Source organism: Bos mutus, chromosome 17 (assembly GCF_027580195.1).
Source record: "Bos mutus isolate GX-2022 chromosome 17, NWIPB_WYAK_1.1, whole genome shotgun sequence".
Classification (NCBI taxonomy): domain Eukaryota; kingdom Metazoa; phylum Chordata; class Mammalia; order Artiodactyla; family Bovidae; genus Bos; species Bos mutus.
Genome location: NC_091633.1, coordinates 22188763 through 22210932, shown reverse-complemented (window position 1 = coordinate 22210932; position 22170 = coordinate 22188763). Strand labels below are relative to the sequence as shown.

The 22170-nt window shown below is 43.7% G+C and overlaps 1 protein-coding gene across 1 annotated transcript in view; it reads right to left on the bottom strand.

Moving 5' to 3' along the window:
* TMEM132B (transmembrane protein 132B) overlaps positions 1 to 22170 on the bottom strand; it is a 380713-nt gene that overhangs the window by 77075 nt on the left and 281468 nt on the right. Inside the window, exon 4 of the mRNA XM_070386331.1 lies at positions 2510 to 2696. Within this exon, the coding sequence (XP_070242432.1) occupies positions 2510 to 2696 (187 nt within the window). The remainder of the gene's footprint in view (positions 1 to 2509; positions 2697 to 22170) is intronic.

Here is a 22170-nt window from a genome sequence, read left to right as displayed (position 1 = left end):
TTTGCTATAGCAGCAAGAGGAGACTAATATAGACACAGAGAACTAGACACTGGAAGACCCGTGAAATGTCACCTGTTACTTCCAAGGCCTGGAAAAGCTGCCCCTGGCTTCCTCTCCAAGCTCATCTCTTTCCTGTACCTTTCCCCAGCTGTCTGTATCCCATGGCTTGGCCTTTCTTTGAGTCCCTCAAGTTAAACAAGCTTATTTCCATTTGAAGATGCACACTGTTCCCTCTGCCTGCAATGCTCTTCCTCCACAGCCTTCTATAGCTGGTTCCTCTTGTTGGTTAGTTCTCAGAGCAAGCATCAGATCCTTAGACAGACGTCTTCTTGACCACTTGACACTGCCCACTCCCATCCCTGTCTCTTTATTCTATGACCCAGCATAAATTTCTCCATCATTGTCTGCAGTGGTCAAATGCACTTGTTTCTTGTACTCTGAACTCTCCTCTCCTAGAATGCAAGGACCCGGAGAGCTGAGACTGTGTGTATCTGTTCATCACCATTCACCAGAACACAAAGTAGACACATGAATATTGTTTGAAATAAAGAAGTATTTGTGCCCAAGCCTTGGCATAAAGTTTCAGGTCAATTTGGCTAAAAAGGAGTCTGATTATCTCTTGCTTTTTCCTAGGCTGAACCTGTGTGTCCAGTTGCCTAGAAACTCATCAAGTGTGTTCATTTTTAATTCCAACCTTTTTGAAAGATAACTTGTTTTTTTATCTGCATGAGTAGAGCTGGGCTTTTTAGTTTTAAGAACTATAGTAGAATGGTGGGCTGCAGCCCTAAACTCCAAGCCACCCCTGAAAAGAAATCTCTAAGGTCAAAGCTAGGTAATTAGACAGAAAACCAGAGAGAAGTGAAAGAGAGTGAGAGACATGGTGGGGAGTGGGGGATGGGGGAGAAAAGAAAAAACTCATGCTTTCATAAAGAAAAGAAGAGAAGGGAAGGGAAAGCGGAGGCAGGCAGGGTAGGGAAGCAGAAGGGAAGGGAAAGAGGCACAGTTAGCATTTCCCCAGGTGACTGCCCTCCAACAAAATGCAGATCACGGCTGATGCAGATCATCCCCATCTATCTAGCCTTCAAGAACTAGATGATCCCAGTAGCTCAGATTACAGCATGGGATTCAGTCCTTCATTCAACAAATTGTAAGTGTCGCAGGCATTGTTCTAGGTACTGGGGACCCAGCTGTGGACAAAACTGACCAGAAGCCTACCGTCATGGATTTCTCCTTCTGGGGAGGAAGATAGACAATGAATCCTAAATCTCAAACACTGGTAATATCCATGAAGAAGATAGATGAAGGTGAGGATGTGGACAGAGGGTGATGAGCAAGGGGATGGAGAGCCAGTTGGTCACTGTGGTTGGGGATGGTATCTCTCTATCAGTTGAACGGAAGAGAAGGAATTGGATGTGGGGAGATGGGGGCAAGCATGTGTTGGAGGAAAGAAAAGAGTCAAGAACACAGATATGGGAGTTGCAGAGTTAATTGTAGGATAGAGGGTTTTATCTGCAAGGACTCACCCCTGGTACCCAACTTGAGTATGGATGACAGAAGCACCCCCAGAATGTCCTGAAATCACCAAGTGTGGAGCCTCTCTCTTCGGTTCTAGACAGGAATGTCAAAGCAGTGCAGAATGCATTTGAACATTTCCAGTGTGGGGAAGGGTATTGGGAATATGGCGCTCCTGGCGTTTATTCCCTGGGACACACCAGCACCATCTCTTAAGGTTCTGGAACCTTGTCCATGACCTTGTTCTCAGATGTAGCCCCTGAGCCTGGTTATGAATTGAGCTTTGGCCAAGCTCAGAGGAGAAAGCTGGTCACCCCCAGGCCAGAAACAGAAACATACATGGTTTCATGGACTCTGGGACCCTATCCAGGTTCAGCTGGTCAGTTTCCAACAAGGTTTTCTGTCCATATACATTTTAGAGTTTGCCAATCCCTAAGCTACGTGGGAACTCTCAAGGCAATTGACCAGCCACTGTCAACTGGTCACTCAGCATAGACTCAGAGCGGCTGTTCCCATCACACACGCCTGATGGATTTCAATGCAACCATGTTCTCTCAGGAGTACTTGGTCCTGAGATGGATATAGGATGAGACAAAAAAAGAAAAAAAGAAACACAGGTTCTCCAGGACACAGTTCAACAACATCCACAAAGAAAAGGGATTTACGCAGCAAACCTTGAATAGTTTTTAGGGAGGCATTACGGAAAGTGGGTAAATAAAATATAATTTAAGTGCATTTCCCTTGTTCAAACAGCTTCATCTGGTGGATAGAAAACAGCAGATTACAAAATGCTCATTTTTTTTTTAATATTAAAAGTACTCAGGGAATTCCCTGGCAGTTCAGTTGTTAAGATTTGGGGCTTTCACTGCTGGGATGCCACTGCTGGGTTTGATCCCTGGTGGGGGAACTAAGATCCCACAAATTACATGGCGAGACCAAAAAAAAGACCTCAAAGAAAACATCTTTGCGACACTGATTCTGAAGCCTGACATCTCACCATTGCAAGTGGGACAATGCCCACAAAGGAGGTCTGGCTGATGAAGATCTCAGAGACGACCAGCTCCCTCGGGGCGTCCTCCACGGGGTACTCCACCTGCCAGGTGATCTGCTGGGCACCAGCCAGGCCACTGCTGTTGTCCACTCCAAAGTCCACTTGCAAGATCTCGTAGAAGGAGCCATTTGTTCTGGAAAACAAACACACACGGCAAAGTGCAGTTTAAAACTGCGATTCAGCAGAATGTCAAGCACGAGATGAATTGCCACATTCCTCTTTGTCAAACCGAAGGATCGCCAAGTTCAACAAGTCACACGGCAGTGTCGATAGAGCCTGATTCACAGGCTGCCATAGATGACCCACACCTCAGAGTGGACGGACCATCTATCTTCAGGGCTCTGCAGAAAGTAGACCGTCCTTCCCCGAGTGAGCAGCTCAGACCGCACCGCATCTCTGGGCACTGTCACAGCTCTGTCCTCCCCAGCTCCGCATCTGCCTACATCATGATCCAAGCGCCACACACAGGACGTGGCCAAACCCTTCATCTAGGGCCACCGTCACTCCAGTCTTGAGACGTAGCCTGGATCTGGCTGTTTCTATTGCTACTTACCTGTGTGTCTGTGGATCCATGGTTCAAACTCTGAGCTTTAGAATTTGGGAAGAACATCGGTGACTACATGGACCTGCGGGAGCATCATGAGACCAATCATGGTAAAGGACCCCACAGCGTGTATGGTTCGTGACATCAACTATAAGCCACACAATAAGATACCATGGTGGATGCTTCATGTCCACCTGAAATGGGATAGGATGGGAGGTAATGTAAGAAGTCCCCACCTGCCTTCATTCATGGAGTAACAACATGGTACACGTATCTGGAGGAGGGAGAAGAAAGCGGACAGGGCGCACAAAAGTGAAAAGGACAAGCGCCATTCTGAGCACCTTTCTGCACAGGGAGAGCCTCTCATCGCTGACATGAACTTGTAAACTATAGGCTGACTCTTGTACTGACAGGAGAAGTTACTGAACAGAGAGTTAAAAAGCCACCCAGCATGCGATTCGTGAATGACTTCTCGTCCATACATCTATGTCTATCATCCTAAATCTAGCTGTACCTGGATCCAGGGAATGTTAACAGCAAGTGTGACTGATTCATAGCTCCTAAACCTTCAGTCACTCAGGTGTAAAGATTCTTGCCCAGCAGAATCTCCTACCACGGACAGCTCCCTCCCACTGAAAACTTTAGGGGGAAAAACCATAGTATTGACAAAATGGCTATCGTAAATTTGTCCTTTAAATCTTCCATCTAGCTCCTTGTAAGAAAGACAAATATCATATGGAATTGTTATACACGGAATCTAAAAAAAATGGTAAAAATGAACTTATTTACAAAAACAGAAATAGAGTCACGGATACATAATAGAAAACAATCTTATGGTTACCATGGGAAAAAGGGAGAGGAGAGGAGGATTAAATTGGGTGGTTGGGACAGACATACACACACTATTATATATAAAATGGATAACTAATAAGAACCTACTGGATGGCACAGGGAACTTCACTCAATACTCTGTAATGACCTGTATAGGAAAACAATCTATAAAACAGCGGATATGTGTGTAACAGATTCTCTTTGCTGTATACCTGAAACTATTAATAACACAACATTGTAAATCAATGATTTTGATGTTCAGTCACTATGTCTGACTCTTTGCAACCCTATGGACTGCAGCACTCCAGGGTTCCCTGTCCTTCACTGCATCCCGGAGTTGGCTCAAACTCATGTCCATGGAGTCGGTGATGCCATCAATCAACCATCTCATCCTCTGTCACCCCCTTCTCCTCTTGAGCCCTCGGGGTCTTTTCATCAGGGTCTTTTCCAATGAGTCAGCTATATCCCAATAAATCAACTATATCCCAATAAAATTTTTTAATTGTGGAAAATTTTTTAAATGGGGGAAATAATAGTTAAGTAATGTCTATAACCTGACTTACTTACAAAATTACACTTAGAATTAAACTGAAGCACCATTAAAATTTAAAAAAAAAAGTGGATATATGTTACACTGACCTGTCTGATATGGAATTCTACCCCAAATAGCACTACATTAGAATTAGTCATGCCCAGCATTTTTTCTACTTAGCCAAGGTTTTAAGAAACTCTCTGATATCACTGTGTCCGATAGAGTGGCCATTTAAATTGAAGCATAAATGTATTAGGGCTTTCCTGGTGGCTCATACAGTAAAGAAACTGCCTGGAATGAAGGTGACTCGGCCAGGTTCAACCCCTGAGTCAGGAAGATCCCCTGGAGAAGGGGATGGCTACCCACTCCAGTATTCTTGCCTGGAGAGTCCCATGGTTAGAGGAGCCTGGCAGGCTACAGTCCACGGGGTCGCAAAGAGTCGAACACAACTGAGCAACTAACACACACACATAATGAATTAAAGTTACACTGCCAGGTAGTCCCAGCTGGTGTTGTGGGTAAATCATCAAGTATCTATTTGCACAAGTATCTATATTGCACAAGTTTCCATGGGGAACGGAATATGTGTTGGACAAAAGACTGGTCTCAGGAGAGGATGGGAGTGGGCTCACATGGGAACCCCCTAACAGGAGACCCCCTTTTTACCAGGGTACTGCCAGAGTGACTACAGAATCTAAGGGACTTGGGCACTCAGTTCTTGGCTTCAGTCACCGCCCTTTCCCAGCCACCATTCTCCAGCCTAAAGTCACCTCTCTGATCACCGGGATGCTCCACTTATCGGTCAAGTCTCCTCCTGCAAAAGATGCTCGGCCTTATCAGATCAGACCTTTGATTTCTCTTTGGGCTCCTCCGTGCTTGTAACCAGATCTAAGGAGCTGCTTCTAATGCCTCCTGAGTCTCATCATTCTGTAAACCTCAGAAAAACTACTGCCAAGAAAGTGAAAATCCAGCACTAGAAGAAAATGAACGTAAGTCTGTTACCAGCAGTTTAATCCTGCTAAATCCACACTCTGGCTTTGGGGTGCCAAAGTAGCCAGTCTTTGGGCAAAGGGGGCAGGGTCTGTATGGGAGGGCTGCCCCCCTTAACTGTGCTGTCCCCCTGTGGACCAGCTACAGGAACCTGCCCAAGTCCAGGTTAACATGAATGGATTAACAATCCAGTCAGTCATTTTATGCACAGATTTTTAAGTCATTTCCCTGAAATCAGAGGAAAAGGGTCTTTTACTTTCAGGCAGCTGGCATGCCTGGTAATAAGTCCATTTTTATGGAAATGGGTTTATAACTATTAATTTTACCTGCTCCTGATCTATTGTTGATAAGCCTTTCCATTTAGAAAAGTGCTCCATGAGTCTCTCAATTTAATAATTACCCACTGCCTTTAAGGAATTGGGATCAGTGAAATATTCATTAGATATTTTTCTTTTCTCTGGGGTGGAGGTGTGTGTGTGTGTGTGTGTGTGTGTTGTGTGTGTGTGTATGTGTGTGTTTGGAGGGGTCAGGCAGGAACACTGCTTGGCTGCTTCTCCCCTCTAGCTAGAACACACAGCCTCCTCCCAAAAGGACTGGCTTCGCAGAAGTTCTATTTCCCTTGGAAACTTGTCCTTTAATATAAGTTTAACCTCCTCCATGGGACCATGGGACCCCTGGGGTGAAGCTGAGACACCTTTTAAGTGCACAGTATGGCTGCAGCTCAGCCGTGCCAGCAAGAAGGAAGGGGAGGAGAGACGGGACCCAGAGCAGCAGCTGGTCCCCAGGAACCACATCCAGCCCTGTCTCAGCAGATCCCTTGTGATGACAATGATTGTTGTTTTGCAGAAGGAGGTGGGAGTGGGGGAGGCGATGAGGGGACAGGGAGGGAAAGAGAGAGAAAGAGAAAGAAAGAAGAAAAGAAGGAAAGAGTGTTTGAAAGCTTGAACTGTTCTCCAGCACGTTGGACCATTTACCTAAATTATTTTTCTCCCTACACATTTCTAGATAATTCTGAGCTACCAGGCTGAGATGCTTTTGCCACATGAGTTTTTTCTAGAAATGGAGCAAAAGGCTGTCTCTGGTCTCAGGGCTTCTGTGTTTTCTTATGAGTCTATTTCTAGGCATTATTTTAAAAGATGACCAAAAAAGCAAGGCAAATACTGAACAATGATCACATTGAACAAATGCCCCAGAATAAGCCTGCTGGTTATTCAGTGTGAATGCGAGACTGAACCCTGACTTCCTGCCTTGACTGTTCACGCCACCTGCACAACAGTGCACCTGTACTCTGCTGTTCTGACTATGGCAGCGGGCATGGCGCCTGGAAAATGGTAGGAGTTCCCAACACATGTGTTTAATTCTCTGAACACACTCAGAAGACCCAGGAGGACACCCTGTAAATCGGGGCCGGGGGTTAATTTGCATTCTAAAGCTACCAGTCAGCTGGGTTCTGAGACGCATGTTCCTGCCTGCCCAGTAAGTATATTTATATACTCTGCCTTGAGAAGATCTATCTGTCTCCACTACCAGAATGTAATCTTAAAAAAAAAAAAAAAGACTTTAATTTTTAGAGCAATTTTAGGTTCACAGCAAAATTGAGGCGGAGGTATAAAAGTTTTCCCCATCTACTTCCTCCCCCTATACACGCAGCCTCCTCCATTATCAGCATCCCCCATCAGATGGTACATTTGTTACAATCAGTGAATCTACACGGACACATCATTACCACCCAAAGTGCACAGTTTACATCACAGTCCTCTCCTGGTTTTGTATATTCTACGGGTTTGAACAAATGTATAATGAGAAGTGTTCATCTTATGGTCTCATACAGAGTATTTTCACTGGTCTAAACATCCTTTGATCTCTGCCTATCACCACTCCCTCCCCAAACCCTGGTCACCACTGATCTTTTCTTTGTCTTCACAGTTGTGCCTTTTCCAGAATGTCACAGACTTGGAATCATATAGATTGTAGCCACTTCAGATTGGCTTCTTTCACTGAATAATATGCATGTAAGGTTCTTCCCTGTTTTTTCAAGACTTGATAGCTCATTTCAGCACTGAATAATATCATAATACCCCATTATGTGGATGGACCACAGTTTATTTATCAATCCACCCACTGAAGGACATCTTGGTTGCTTCTAATTTTTTAGAACAAAGCTGCTATAAATATCCATGTACAGGTTTTTGTGTAGGCATACGTTTTTAATACCTTTAGGTAAATACCAAGGAGCACAACTGCTAAATTTTCTAAACATAAGTTCTCAAAGGTCAAAACCTATCATTACACCATGGTCACTACAATCCCTGGCATTTTCATTTATTCAATGACATTTATTAAGCACTGAATATGTGTCAGCCATGGAAAATTCACTGATAGACAAAATAGATGAGATTCCTCTCTTAACAGTCAGGTATATAAACAAATAAGGTAAGCCCATGTCATGATAAATGCCATCCTAAAAATAAAATAGAAGAATGAAGTTTCTTTTTAAAAAGTTAAATACTTATTTTTCAATTTAAAAAACATTACATTTATACCACATGACCCAGCAATTCTACTTCTAGGTGTATACCCCAAAGAAACAAAAACACTAATTCAGAAAGATACATGCACCACAATGCTCAGAGCAGCATTATTTACAATCGCTGATATGAAAGCAACCTAAGTACCATCAATAGATGACTGGATAAAAGAGAGATACAAAACGGAATACTACTCAGCCATAAAAAAGAATGAAACCGCTGCCATTCGCAGCAACATGAATGGACCTAGAGATCATCATACCAAGTGAAGTAATTCAGACAGAGAAAGGCAAACATACGCCATCACTTACATCTGGAATCTAAAAAACACAACAAACTAGTGAATATAATAAAAAAGAAACAGACTCGTGGATCTAGAGAACAAACTAGTGGGTACCAGGGGGAAGAGGGCAGGGGAGGGGCAACATACGGTAGAAGAGGAAGAGGGACAAACTACTATGTACAAAATAAGTTATACGAACTTACTGAAGACTATTGGACTGCAAGGAGGTCCAAGCAGTCCATTCGGAAGGAGATCAGCCCCGGGGTTTCTTTGGAAGGAATGATGCTGAAGCTGAAACTCCAGTACTTTGGCCACCTCATGCGAAGAGTTGACTCATTGGAAAAGACTCTGATGCTGGGAGGGATTGGGGGCAGGAGGAGAAGGGGACGACAGAGGATGAGATGGCTGGATGGCATCACTGACTTGATGGACCTGAGTCTGGGTAAGCTCTGGGAGTTGGTGATGGACAGGGAGGCCTGGCGTGCTGCGATTCATGGGGTCACAGAGTTGGACACAACTGAGCAACTGAACTGAACTGAACTGAATAGGGAATATAGCCAATATTTATAGTAACTATAAATGAAGTATAACCTTCAGACATTGGGAATCACTTTACTGAATACCTGTAACATATTGTGCATCAACAAAACTTCATTTAAAAAATAAAAAGTTTTCATTTTAAAATAGAATATAAATTAAAACAGAAGAAAATGAAAAGTGTGTTCAGGGAATGCCTCTGTAAGGAGCTGACATTTGAGCTGAAACCTTAAGGATGCTTAACAGATCTTTAGCAAATGTTTGCTGAATAAATGAATAAATCTATTTTAAGCTTTAAAAAAAAATCATGGGAAACATTTATCCCAGAATCATCAGAATGAACACAAGGTGCTAACTGAAAAAGAGCCTCCTTCAAGCCTTTGTTCAAATATTCAGATTTTTCTGTAACAGATTATGGAAGAACCAATAGAAATTTTCTGGCCAATCAAATACAACCCAAAGACACTTCTGACAACCCCACTAAAAATATCATCCTCCTTTCCTGCAATTTTGATCCCATTATCCTGCTCTAAGTTTCCCACAGCTTTCACTTTATAACCTGTAAGTTATTCATTTGTTGCTTCTCTCTCTCTCACACACACACATGAATGCAAGCAACAGGAAAGCAGGGATTTCTGCCTGTTTTTCTCACTACTGCGTCGCCAGCCCTTAGAACACAGCCTGGGGCACAGTGGTGTGTGCTTAGCTGCTCAGTCATATTCGACTCTTTGGACCCCTTTGGACCCCTTTGGACTGTTAGCCTTTCAGGCTCCTCTGTCCATGGGATTTTTCAGGCAAGAATACTGGAGCGGGTTGCCATTTTCCTCCTTTGGGGGGAATCTTCCTGACCCAGGGATTGAACCTGAATCTCCTGTGTCTTCTGCAATGCAGGCAGATTCTTTATCCATTGAGCCAGCCATTGGGGAACGCTGGGGCATACTTGGTGCTCATTAAATATCTGTTGATGGAATCTCTGAATATCAAACACCAGTTTGAGCAAGACTTCAGAGAAGAAAGTGTGCTTAGGAAAACCAGAGAGGCTGTGATATGGTCTTTGGAGGAGAGACATTGACAGGTCAGGGAAGGCTTCCTGGTAGAGGTAGCCTCTTCAAATATTGACTCAGGCCAATATTTGAAGAATAGGCTCAAACAACAGGCAACTGCTACAGCCCACTGCTCAGGGTCCCTCATCACACCCTCTTTTCCCTCCAGACTTCCTTCCCACTCCGTGACTCCCCCTCCCCAACATCAGTCCTCCCAGAGAGGAAGGGGGCAAATCCCTGCTCACCAAATCCATCAACAGGGCAGAGGGTCTTTAGTTCATCTCTCTGCCTGTCACTCAGCCCTTTTCATCGTGACCTCATGGTTGGCTCTCAGAATCTAGCATGAATAAATCATTTCTTTCTGCACTTTCACAAAATTCAGGCATTGCCCCCACATTTCTGTCTCCAAAGAACTTGCTGTGGAAAAAATGTTTCAGGTTGACAAATCAGGGTAGCTAGCAGGCCAACGTCTAAAAATATTTAAAAGCCCCTCATTTAGAGCAGGGACTTTTAGACTCAAAACCTTCTCTCCTCATTGGTTTAATTTCAAAACTTCTCCTTACACTGCTATCTAGAATCTTGAAAAAACCCTAAGACTGTGTCACCCAGGAATAGACCAAGAACAGGGGTCCTTTTATTACATTTCTAGCTGACTAGGAAAGTTAAATAGGAAACCCAGAGGTTGCAATGTGGACCCTGGGTGCATGTGGCCAGGGCCATACTTGACCACCTCCACTGTTGTGTTTTCATGAAATCTGACTTGGTTGCTAATGTTTTTCAAGGCAGAATATTCACCACCAAAGAACTGGTATCTCTGGTTTCTTGGAAGCAGAGACAACATTGTTGCACATTCCCATGTGGCAATAATCAGCTAGAACAGCAAGATGCTGTTCACACAAAGTGGATCAAAGACCTAAGAGCTAAATTTATAAAAAGTCTTAGGAGAAAACATAGGCAATAATCTCCGTGACTTTGGTTGAGGCAGTGGTTTCTCAGATAAAACAACCCAAACACAGAATAAGAAATAATTTAAAACTTTAGTGCTTCAAATTCTATCAGTAAAATCAAGACACTGTATAGAATGGAGGAAATATTTGCAAATCAATATCTAATAAACAATCATTATCCAGAATTATCCAGAATATATAAAGAGATTTTACAACTCAACAATTTAAAAAGCAATAACAGCAGCAATTAAAATGAGGCAAAGTATTTGAATAGACATTTTTCCAAAGAAGATATAAAATGGCCAATAAGCACATGAAAAGATGCTCGATATCATTATCCATTAAGGAACTGCAGATCAAAACCACAGTGAAATCCCACTTTAAACTATTAGGATGGCTGCAGTCTTTAAAAAAATAAAAGGCAGACAAGTGAGGAGGAATAAATTGGGAGATTGGGATTGACATACACACACTACTATATATAAAATAGATTATTAACAAAGACTTACTGTATAATACAGAAAATTCTACTCAACACTCTGTAATAGCCTATAAAAGATTCTAAAATGTTTATGTATAACTAATTCGCTTTGCTGTATACCTGAAACTGACAACACTGTAAATCAGTTATAACCCAATAAAAATTTTTTTAAAGAAGAAAAAAATATGTGGGCAAGAATGTGAAGAAATTGTAAACCGCATGCATTGCTGGAGAAAATATAAAATGGTACAGCTGATTTGAAAAATATCTTTGCAGTTCCTCAAAAAATTAAACATAGCATTACCACATGCCCTGGCAAGTTCACTCCTAGGTATATACATAAATATATGCAAGAGAAGTGAAAACATGCTTTCACATAAAAAGTTGTACATAAGGTGTCCCTGGTTGGCTCAGTGGTAAAGAATCTGCCAGTGCAGGAGACACGGATTAGATCCCTGACCCAGGAAAATCCCATTTGCCTCGGAGCAACTAAAGCCCGTGTGCCAAAACTACTGAGCCTGTGAGCCGCAGCTCCTGAAGCCTGTGTGCCTAGAGCCCGCACTCTGCAACGAGAGAAGCCACCGCAATGAGAAGCGTGTGCACCGCAACTGCAGACTAGTCCCCTCCTCACTGCAACTAGAGAAAGCCCTCACACAGCAACAAAGACCCAGCACAGCCAAAAATAGATAAATAATTTTTTTTCTTTAATTTTGCACAAATGTTGATTGTAGCACTATTTTTGATAATGATATCCGACATTTATCGTGGAAAAAGCTCCAAAGTCTTCAATTAGCTAAACATGAACTGTCTTTCAGTGAGCTGTCTTACTGTAGGTTTTCTACATTCCAGGAACTATGCTAGGAACTTGAACTTCAGTACATCATTCAAACCTCACAGCAATGCCATGAGGAGGATGCTATCATTAACAATCTTGAGTCATTTCTGCTCCTCTTGCTGAAGGGGCCACTCCACTCAGCAACCCTTGATAAGGTCAGCAGAGATCAGCTAGTCACCAAGAAAGAGAAGCATTTTCCGTACTTATCAACCTGGACTGTCCCTTTGCTTTCTCCCCCCACTCCTCTTGTGTCTTCCTTCTTTTCCTCTCTTTCTCATTCTTTTCCCTTTCTCTTTATCCTTCTTGCAGGTAAGGCAGTCTGAGCCATAATGCCCTTCAGAAACACAAAAGTTGCAAAATTAATACCAAAGTTGACTTCACTTCTCTCCACAGTAGGTTTTCTTCTTATAGTTTAATGTCAGGGAATACTTCATTTGGCATCACGGAACAGAGCATTCCTCTCTTGCGTCTTCTCTCAGTGTCTTTGTCTCTCTCTTCTATGATGAGCAAATTTCAACGCTAGGCCAGATTGTACCATTAGCTATGGATTATTTTTTCATTTGAATATGATTTCAACATACATTAATGAGCCTCTAATAAACGTTCTAAGCACAGTGCTGGCTTCTGATCACTGGCGGGGCCATGGTACAAACCAGGTAATATAGTCTCCCCCACAGGTCTTATGAATTTTGTTCAACTTTTCCTATGAATTCAGATAAGTGTTGAGAAGAAAGGAGCATCTAACAAAAGACATTAACCCAGACTAAGGGATTTAAGGAACTTGTTCTTTTTGAACTCAGATCTAGTGAAGGAATTGAGAGGAGTTTTCCAGACAGCAGGGAAAAAATATTTGCATTTTCTATACCTGCAGCCTCTCTTTTAAAGTATATATTTATCTAATCTTTCTGCTCTCACAGGTTGCAAGCTAGTTCTTTAAAACTGGTGAGAATATATGTGAAGCATACCAGCAATTCTGTCCATACGCCCCCCTCAGTCTACAGCTCTAAAATTCGAACTACTTAACTGTGTAGGTTAAACACAAAGGTGCATGTGTGCTCACAGACACACAAATAAAATAATGGAGCTACGTAAAAGGAAGAAGAAAATGATCAACTGAATCACCAGGGTATGTAGCATTATTTTTTAATTGAAGTATAACTAATTCACAATATTGTGTTAGTTTCAGATTTATAGCAAAGCAGTTCAGTTCAGCAATCCTATTTTTTCAGATTCTTTTCCATTATAGTTTATCCCAAAATACTGAATATAATTCCCTGTGCTGTACAGTAAATTGTTGTTGCTTATCTAGAAAATGATCTGAAATGTGTGTGTGTGAGAATGTCTGAATCACTTTGTTATATACCTGAAATTAATACAATATCATAAATCAACTAAACTTCAATTAAAAAAAAAAAAAAAGCCACCATTGTCAACTCTCCCTTGCTTGGCTTATTCTCCTTCTGTTAAATCTCCAATTCATTTTTCTGCAGTAAATACTCCCAGAAACTCTTTATCTAACTCAAACCAGCTCATGATCAGTCCACCAACCCACTGCCCTACTTTCCAAACACAGAAAAAAAATGATATTAAATTCCTCTTGTTTTTTCCATTTTTAAATATTTCAAAGTACCTCACAGAGTGGTGTAAGTGACCTTATTTTTGCTTACCAACAATTTCCCAGAGTGGAAAACAATAAATCTTGATAATGAGCAAACAGCGCAGGCACCTCCACTCTCTCAGCTGCCAGATCCTGGACCATTTCTCACACTAACAACTCACCCTCACTTCCAGCTTATTTGATTTTATCAGCATCACTGTGACAAGCCCGGAGACAGCGAAGACAATTGCCACAATTAATTTGTCCCCCTCTGCCTCTGTCCTTCTGACAACATCCCAAAAACCCTTGCAGGAAGAGACAGCCCAGAAATCATCTCCCACCGACTCCCCAAATACAGCTCCTGAGAGTCCTCTCTCTGTTTCTTCCTGTCACCAACTTTGAGCAACATTCTTGTCATGTACAATGACTTGCGGAATCCAGTGCTGTCTGGTTTTTTCCCAATTTTTATTTTATACAGGAGTAGAGTTGATTAACAATGCTGAGTTACCTGCAGGTGTACAGCAAAGTGATTCAGTTTCACAAATACATGTATCTATTCTGTTTCAAAATCTTTTCCCATTTAGGTTGTTGCAGAATATTGAGTAGAGTTCCCTGTGCTGTACAGGAGGACCTTGTTGGTTATCATTTTAAATAAAGTAGTGTGTACATGTCAAATTCAAACTCCTGATTTATCCCTCTCCCCCCATCTTTCCCCTTTGGTAACTATGTGTTTGTTTTCGGATCCCACACATAAGCACTATCATAAGCATTTATCCTTCTCTGTCTGACTGACTTCCCTTAGCATGATCATCTCCAAGTCCATCCATGTTTCTGCCAATGGCACAAAGTTATTTGTTCCCTCACTGGTCCTCCAGGGAGATAGTGTGGGCATCTGTGAGCCTGAACATGAATGACTCCTTGCCTCATTTTTACATCAACAGAGCACTTTTTGCCCTCTGTTCTGCCTCTAGAACATTTGATCTCTGACCCACAGGAAGAGGAGGGCTCTGGTCATTCTCTCCCTGACAATGAAGCACTCACTCAAGGAAGTGAGTTTGGAAGCAGTCCCACAGTCCTGTCTGATCGTGGGCATCATCAAGAACCATCCTCCGGTGAGTACAGAGGGGAAAGAGTAAGCTACGTTCAAGACTCAGGAACAGGGCAGCCCTGGCTGAGGGTGGTCAGCAGGTACAGATAGAGCCTCCGGAATCCACCAGGAGTCTGATCCCAGGGGTGGCAAACATCACATTCCCTCATTCATTCATGCTGGTACGTTAATGAAGAGGACCATGTCCCTGACTCTGCGCCAGGCTCAGTGGCATATACAAGCAGAGTCCCACACAAAACTCTAATTATCTTTCAAAGAGTCTGCTTCTCAGTGAAAGCCTTTCTCCTGTCATGTGGCACCGGATTTCTCTGCACCTAAACTGGAAAGGGCCTCATTAAAAGCAGAATCTTCTGCTGCCTAAGGGGCAGGTTGGCTCCTCCAAGGAGAGCAGCTGCTAATGAGGCCAGGGTCCCTGGGTCGCATGTGGTGCTTGCTGGAGAGCTGGGCTCCTCCAGGTGGCTGTGGAGGACACCTGTAAGTCCAGCACACTGCAGGCCACCCTGGTCACCAGAGGCCAGCTGACAGCTGCAATCAGTGCTAATTTATCCCCAGTCTTGGTGTATTCCCTGCTGAGAAACGGAACAGCATCCTGCCCAGAGGATGACACTGGGCTCCCCGTGAAGGCGACTGTGACAGTCAGATGATTGGAGATGTGTTCATGGCCAAGCCAGCAAAGATCAGGCCAGAGACAAGCTGCCTGCAGAACGCTAGATCAGAAGAAAGCTCACATTCCACCCACAGCATCACTTAGAGACCACAGACATTGACTGTAAATACTAGGGGGACTCACATCTCTCAAAGGGGTGGAGTCAGAAGGCACAAGAATCATGAGGTTTACACACAGAGAGAACAGACTGGCGGCTGCCAACAGGCGGGGGGTGGGGGAGGAGGGTGGGGAGGGATGGACTGAGGGGACTACCAGATGCAAACTGTTATATAAACAACAAGATCCTACTGTGTAGCACAGGGAACTACATTCAATATCCTGTGACAACACAGAGGACAAAAGCATGGACACCGAGGGGGGAAGAGGGGGAGGGGGATGAACTGGGAGATTGGGATTGACATATATACACTGCTATGTATCAAATAAACTAACGAGAGCCTACTGTATAGCATGTGGGGGAAAAGGAAGGTACAACCTGCAGCACGTGTATTAAGTTAACCTTAGAAAGATGTTCCGATACACATTAGGTGCAGACAAATACTATTTGATTCCACTTATATGAAATACCTAGAAGAGCCAAATTCATGCCGTCAGAAAGTACACTGGTAGATGTCAGGGGCCAGGGGCTAGCGGGTAGGGAGGGGGATGGGGAGATGGTGTTTAAAGATGACAGAGTTTCAGATTAGGACGGTGAAAAATTTGGGAGATGGATGATGGTAAGAGTTGTACACTGATGTGAATGTAGTTAGTGCCACTGAACCGTACAGTTAAATATGGTCAAAATAGTATGTCTTATATTGTGTGGCTTTTACCACAAAAAAAAAGTTTAAAAATATCCTGTAATAAACCATAATGAAAAAGAATATATATATGTATTACTGAATCGCTTTGTTATAAGCAGAAATTAATAGATTGTAAGTCAACTATACTTCATTGAAGTAAGTTTTTAAAAAAGAATCAAACCTACAGCCTGGACTTGTCTCCCAAATTCCAGACTCTTATTGAACCCCCTTTCAGCAGCTTCAAGGGATCTAAAAAGCATCTCAAACTTGATGCTGAACTTCTGCTCTCCCAAGACCAAACCACCCCCACCATATGCTCTTCCCCATCAAAGACAAGGCCATCCCTCCTTCCAGTTACTCAGGTCAAAACCTTGGTCATCCCAAGCACTCCCCCTTCCTTGGTAGCCCAATCTGGGCTGTTCAGAGAGCCTGTCACTTCTATCCGGCAAATATATTTTTAAAATACCTTCACTTTATCATGCCAACTATACCCACAATGGCCCAGGCCATTGTCCCCTGTTGCCTGGTTATTGTCATCACCTCCTAAATGATTTGCTCCCTCCCTCACCCCAAGCCCTCCACTCTGTTCTCTCTACATAGCAGCAGTTAAACCAGAAGTCAGATACATTCACCATCCTATTAAAAATCCTTAAGGAATTCTCATCTCAGTTGCATAAAAGCCCATTTCCTTGCAAGCATCTATAAAGCTTTACACAACCCGGCTCCCCAGCCCCAGTGCCCATTATCCTCCTGAGTCTCTCTGCCACCATCACCCTCAGTCACTCTGTCCAAGCCACACTGGTTCCTCAGTGTTCCTCCAGCACTAGACACGCTGCTGCCTCGAGGTCTTCCCTCTGCCTGTCCCTTCTACTGGACCCTCGTCCCTGTGACGTCTGTAGAGCTTACCCCTCACCTTCGGATCTTGCCTCAAAGCTGCCTTTTAGGGGACCCTGATGAAAGACCCATGTCCTATACAGGCCAGCCCTCTCCCCCTCCCCTGCTGTTTCTCACCATCAAACATACTCTATTTACATACTTTTGCTGTGGACTGTCTCTGTCTCTTAGATTGTAGCCTCAGTGGGTGCAGGGATTTTTCTCCATGTTTCCTGCAATACCTAAGAAAGTCCCTGGCCCAGAGGTACTCCATAAATATGAATGAACGAATGAATGAACTGTGACCCTCAGAGTCCATGCTTCAACCGCACACTTCTTTGGTTTCCTCAGAATGTAATAGCTGGATCTTTGGGAACTTCCCTGGTGGTTCCTGTGGCTAAGAATCTGCCTTCCAATGCAGACAATGCAGGTCGAGGAACTAAGATTCCATATGCCTTGGGCAACTAAGCCCGTGCGCCACAACAAAGAACCAAATAAATAAACAAATATTTTTAAAAATCTGGATGCTTGTGTGGGAGGCCTTCCGGTCCATCCCTGGCTGGGTCCATCCATGTATCACTCATTCTTACTTTCTTCCAATATACACATTCATCTTGGGCATCTTCATAACAGCATCAAGAAAGACTGGATTTTCTGAGTTTCAGCTTCCCTGACTGGGGCCTTCCATCAGTCTATAAGTCATAAAATAGGAAATTCACACAGCGTTGCTCTCTGTCACCAAGTGCTTGCTTCTTTTGGTCACTCCCTATATTCTTCAGGTAGCTGGGTACTTTCTGCACAGCTTATAGGTGTCAACTGTGAGGTTATTAGTGTGATGCCAACTCCTTAGCCATGACTGGACGTGGAATCACCAGTGTTACTTTTTTTTTTTCATTGTGGTAAGAACATTTAACCTGAATCTACCTTCATCACAAACTTTATCTGTACAACACAGTATTGTTAACTATGGGCGATGCTGTATAGCAGAACTCTAGAACTTACTCACCTTGCATCTGATGCAAATGTTTTGAAGGCAGGTACTGTTACAATGGACTTAATAATATGTAAGGATCATAAGGACCACGTTTCCAAGGAGCACCATAAATGATACTGATTGCCAGTTTCATCTAAGAAGGTAAAATATTTACCTTTGGTTCTAGCATTCTCAAGGCAAATGACAGCTCCAAATCACCTGAAATTATTTCAAAATCATGAGAGCAAACCAAAAAATTAAAGACAGGGACTTCCCTGGTGGCCCAGTGGTTAAGACACTGAACTCCCAATGCAGGGGGTCTGGGATCAGTCTCTGGTCAGGAAACTATATCCCACGTGCCATAACTAAGAGCCTGCATCCCATAACTAAGACTGAAAGCAGCCAAATTAAATAAAAAAAGCCAAGCCAGACAGACAGACAAACAGACACTCTGGGGTGTTCAAAAACAAACTCAAACAGAATCTCTACCCTCATTAACTTTGAAACTGAGTAGAGTTAAGAGAATTCTACAAATAGACTGAAATTCTGAATGCCATTTGGGTCAAAAATCAGATTAGAATTCCTGTAACCTTCAATTTACCTGGCAGCTTTTCAATAAATGTCAGCTGGGCAGAAATCCAATGGAAGTGATCTGCAGGCCCCTGTAATTCCCACGGTGTGTAAATCTCTGTAAGCGAGGTGCTCTCCTTCAGGAAACAAGAATTCTCCTGTTGCTGATTAATTAAAACCCAATGATCCCATCACATCTCCTACTTGGCCCATTGTATTAATTACAACAGCCTCAAAAATCTTTCTTATAGGCCAATTACTCTATAGTAATTAGCTCTTAAGTCAACCACAATTAGAAAGGATTATGTGCATGTAATTTCTTCCACTTCTCCTTTAATGAATATATGTATTCAAGCACTCTTGAAATTCTTTACATAGAATTGATCCTATCCTGTTGTATTTTAAGAAAGACTAACTTGGTCCGGAAGAGCCAGTATGAACCAGAATCCTGCATGAAGTAAAAGACAAAAGTGGTTAAAAGTTGAAAATTTTTATTTTTTGGTCTCCCAAGGATGCTTGTATACCTGTTACGCATGCATGCTCAGTCGTGTCAGACTCTTTGTGACCCCATGGAATGTAGCCCTCCAGGCTCCTCTGTCCATGGGATTTTCCAGGCAAGAATACTGGAGTGGGCTGCCATTTCCTCCTCCAGGGGATCTTCCTGACCCAGGGATCGAACCCAAGTCTTTTGTGTCTCCTGCATTGGCAGGCAGGTTCTTTACCAGTGCACCACGTGGGAAGCCTCATAACCCATTACAGAATACAAAAATAAGATGGTCTGGGACAAGGGAAGACCTCCATGTACGGGTTCCAGGGATGAGGACTTTGAGTTCATGTGGATTCACGTACCAGCACCTTGATCTTGCCCAGTGCTCACAATTACATCAATCTCATTTCCCACCTCTGCACATTCTCATGGATTGAAAACTATTCCAGATAATGATGAGATCCGATGAGGGTCAGCACAGGTCAGACCCTCAGAGGAAGACAACCACTAATTGGCCTGAGACCGTGGGATGAAGGGTGACATCTGTTCCGGTGGCTGAGCCAGGCTGCACTAATGAGCTGCTCTGCAGCCGCGCGATGGCCATTCGGCCAGCTGACCTCTGGCGTCCTGTGTATGTCCCTGTGCGCCGTCCACCACCGGAGGAGGGTACAGCCGTGCTGGGAGGCAGAGCACCGCTGGGTGAAAGGGTAGCTTTGGGAATCAGGCCCAGCAACCAAGCAAAGAGAAACTCCTTCCACTTTGCCTCGGAAGCTTCAAGGTCGGTGTCTGTAAAGTCAGTTTCTTTGAAAACTCCATCCAGTCATAAAGCCATGGTTTGCTCTCTGTGTACACTGAGTGATTTCACTCTCCTGAGAGACGCTAGGAGTCTGGGGACCACGCTTTCTGAACACAGAGTGAGAGCATGTTATTGGAGTTTTGTGAGTCTCTAATGGGAAGCAAACATCTGAAGTTAGGACTGTCCCGGAATATCAAGATCAACGCGCCTAGGAAGAAATAAAAAGAGGTCTGTACTCAGTTTCTAATTCCACCAGAGTTTTGCAAACTTATGCTCTTTGGCTGGGTCTCAACTTCTGGACTGTAACTCATTCATTCAAGCATTTGATAAAATGTGTTTGAGCATCGCCTGGAAGCCAAGCTCTATTCCCAGCCCTGGGATCAATGGGAGAAAAACAGTTGAGGCTCCTGCTTTCCAGGAGTTTTCATTCTGGTAGAAGGAACTAATTACAAAGCAAATATGAAATTAAATAACACCAGTATTAAATACTGAATTTGATAGTCATTAGTGAGCTGCTTTAAACACTTTTGGGGTTCCCCATTTTCTGGACACAGGAGAGAAGATTATACTTCTGGCCCACTTGAGGTTGGATGGAGCCTGTGTGTCTCCCTTCTGGGCAAGTATTTGATCAACAGTACAAGCTTCTATTTCAAGATGAGGTGCTATTTTGGCTGCCTTTGAGACTATGATGGTCAAAGTCCCCAGAGCTCATAGCATGAGTGAGAAATAAATCTTTGTTGGTTTTTACATATAACTTTCTTTTATTTTTTTAGCCATGCTGTGTGGCATGTGGGATCTTAGTTCCCTGACCAAGAAGGGAACCTGTGCCCCTTGAAATGGAAGAACAGAGTCTCACCCACTGGACCGCCAGGGAAGCCCCAAACCTTTATTGTTTTAAACCACTGAGATTTAGGGGTGACTTGTATCACTGCATCATCCAGCCCATCCTGGCTGATGAAGAGATGAAAAGAGCATGCAATCAAGGGAGGAGAGGGATCATTTGGATAGAGTCATGAGATATTTGAGACGAGATTTTGGTGATGGAGGACATAGATCAGTGTTGCAGACAAGGGGGACACAGGGGCAAAGGCTCTGAGTTGTTAGTAAGTTTGCCTTGTACAAGCACGCATGTCCTGCACACACACAGGTACTCAGCTGCACACACGCACAAACACCGACACACTCACGGAGGGACTGACGAGCAGGAAGCAGAGGGTAAACAGGCTTCCCAGTGACAAAGAATCTGCCTGCCAATGCAGGAGATGCAGTTTCAATCCCTGGGTGGGGAAGATCCTCTGGAGTAGGAAATGGCCACCCACTCCAGTATTCTTGCCTGGAAAACCCCATGGACAGAGGAACTTGACGGGCTACAGTCCATGGGGTCGCAGAGAGTCAGACACAGTTGAGCACACACACCGCCACTGGCCTGTGGTCCATCTGCTGACACTGTCATGGACCAGCCTTCAGCCCTGAGAGCAAGTCAGCGGTGATACAGGCCCTTTTCATAAAACCTCACACATCCCATCAAGGGATGGGTCTTTCCAGAAACCAGTTGCAAATGTGGACCCCACCCCTGGCTACAGAGACTTAATCCCATCCATAGTTCTCTATCAGCACATAGTAAAAGAAAAAATTCTGACCACTGAGATAACCAGAGAAGCAAGGGACGCTCCGGTTCCACAGAGGGGTTAATTTTCTCTCTGAGTCAAAGTCCTGAGCCTGGGTGCTTCATGGCAGTGCCCTGCTGGGTACCTGGTACATGCCAAGCACTGTGCCAGGACCTTAATCATGTAAGTCTCACAATATGGACTTGCCTCGTGACTCAGTGGTTCGCCTTCAATTCACCTTCAATGCAGGGGACACGGGTTCAACTCCTTGTCCAAGAAGATCGCACATGCTGCAGGGCAACTAAGCCTGTGCACCTCAAGTACTGAGCCTGTGCTCTACAGCCTGAGAGCCACAACTCCTGAGCACACGTGCCCCAGAGCCTGTGCTCCACAAGAGAAGCCACCACAATGAGAAGGCCGTACACCACATTAGAGAGTAGTCCCCACTCTCCAAAACTAGAGAAAGCCTGTGTGCAGCAGTGAAGACCCAGCACAGCCAAAAATAAATGATAAATAAATAATCTTTAGGAAGTCTCACCGTGGCCCTCTGAGAGAGGCTCTATTGTTGCCAACTCACATGTGATGGGACAGTCTCA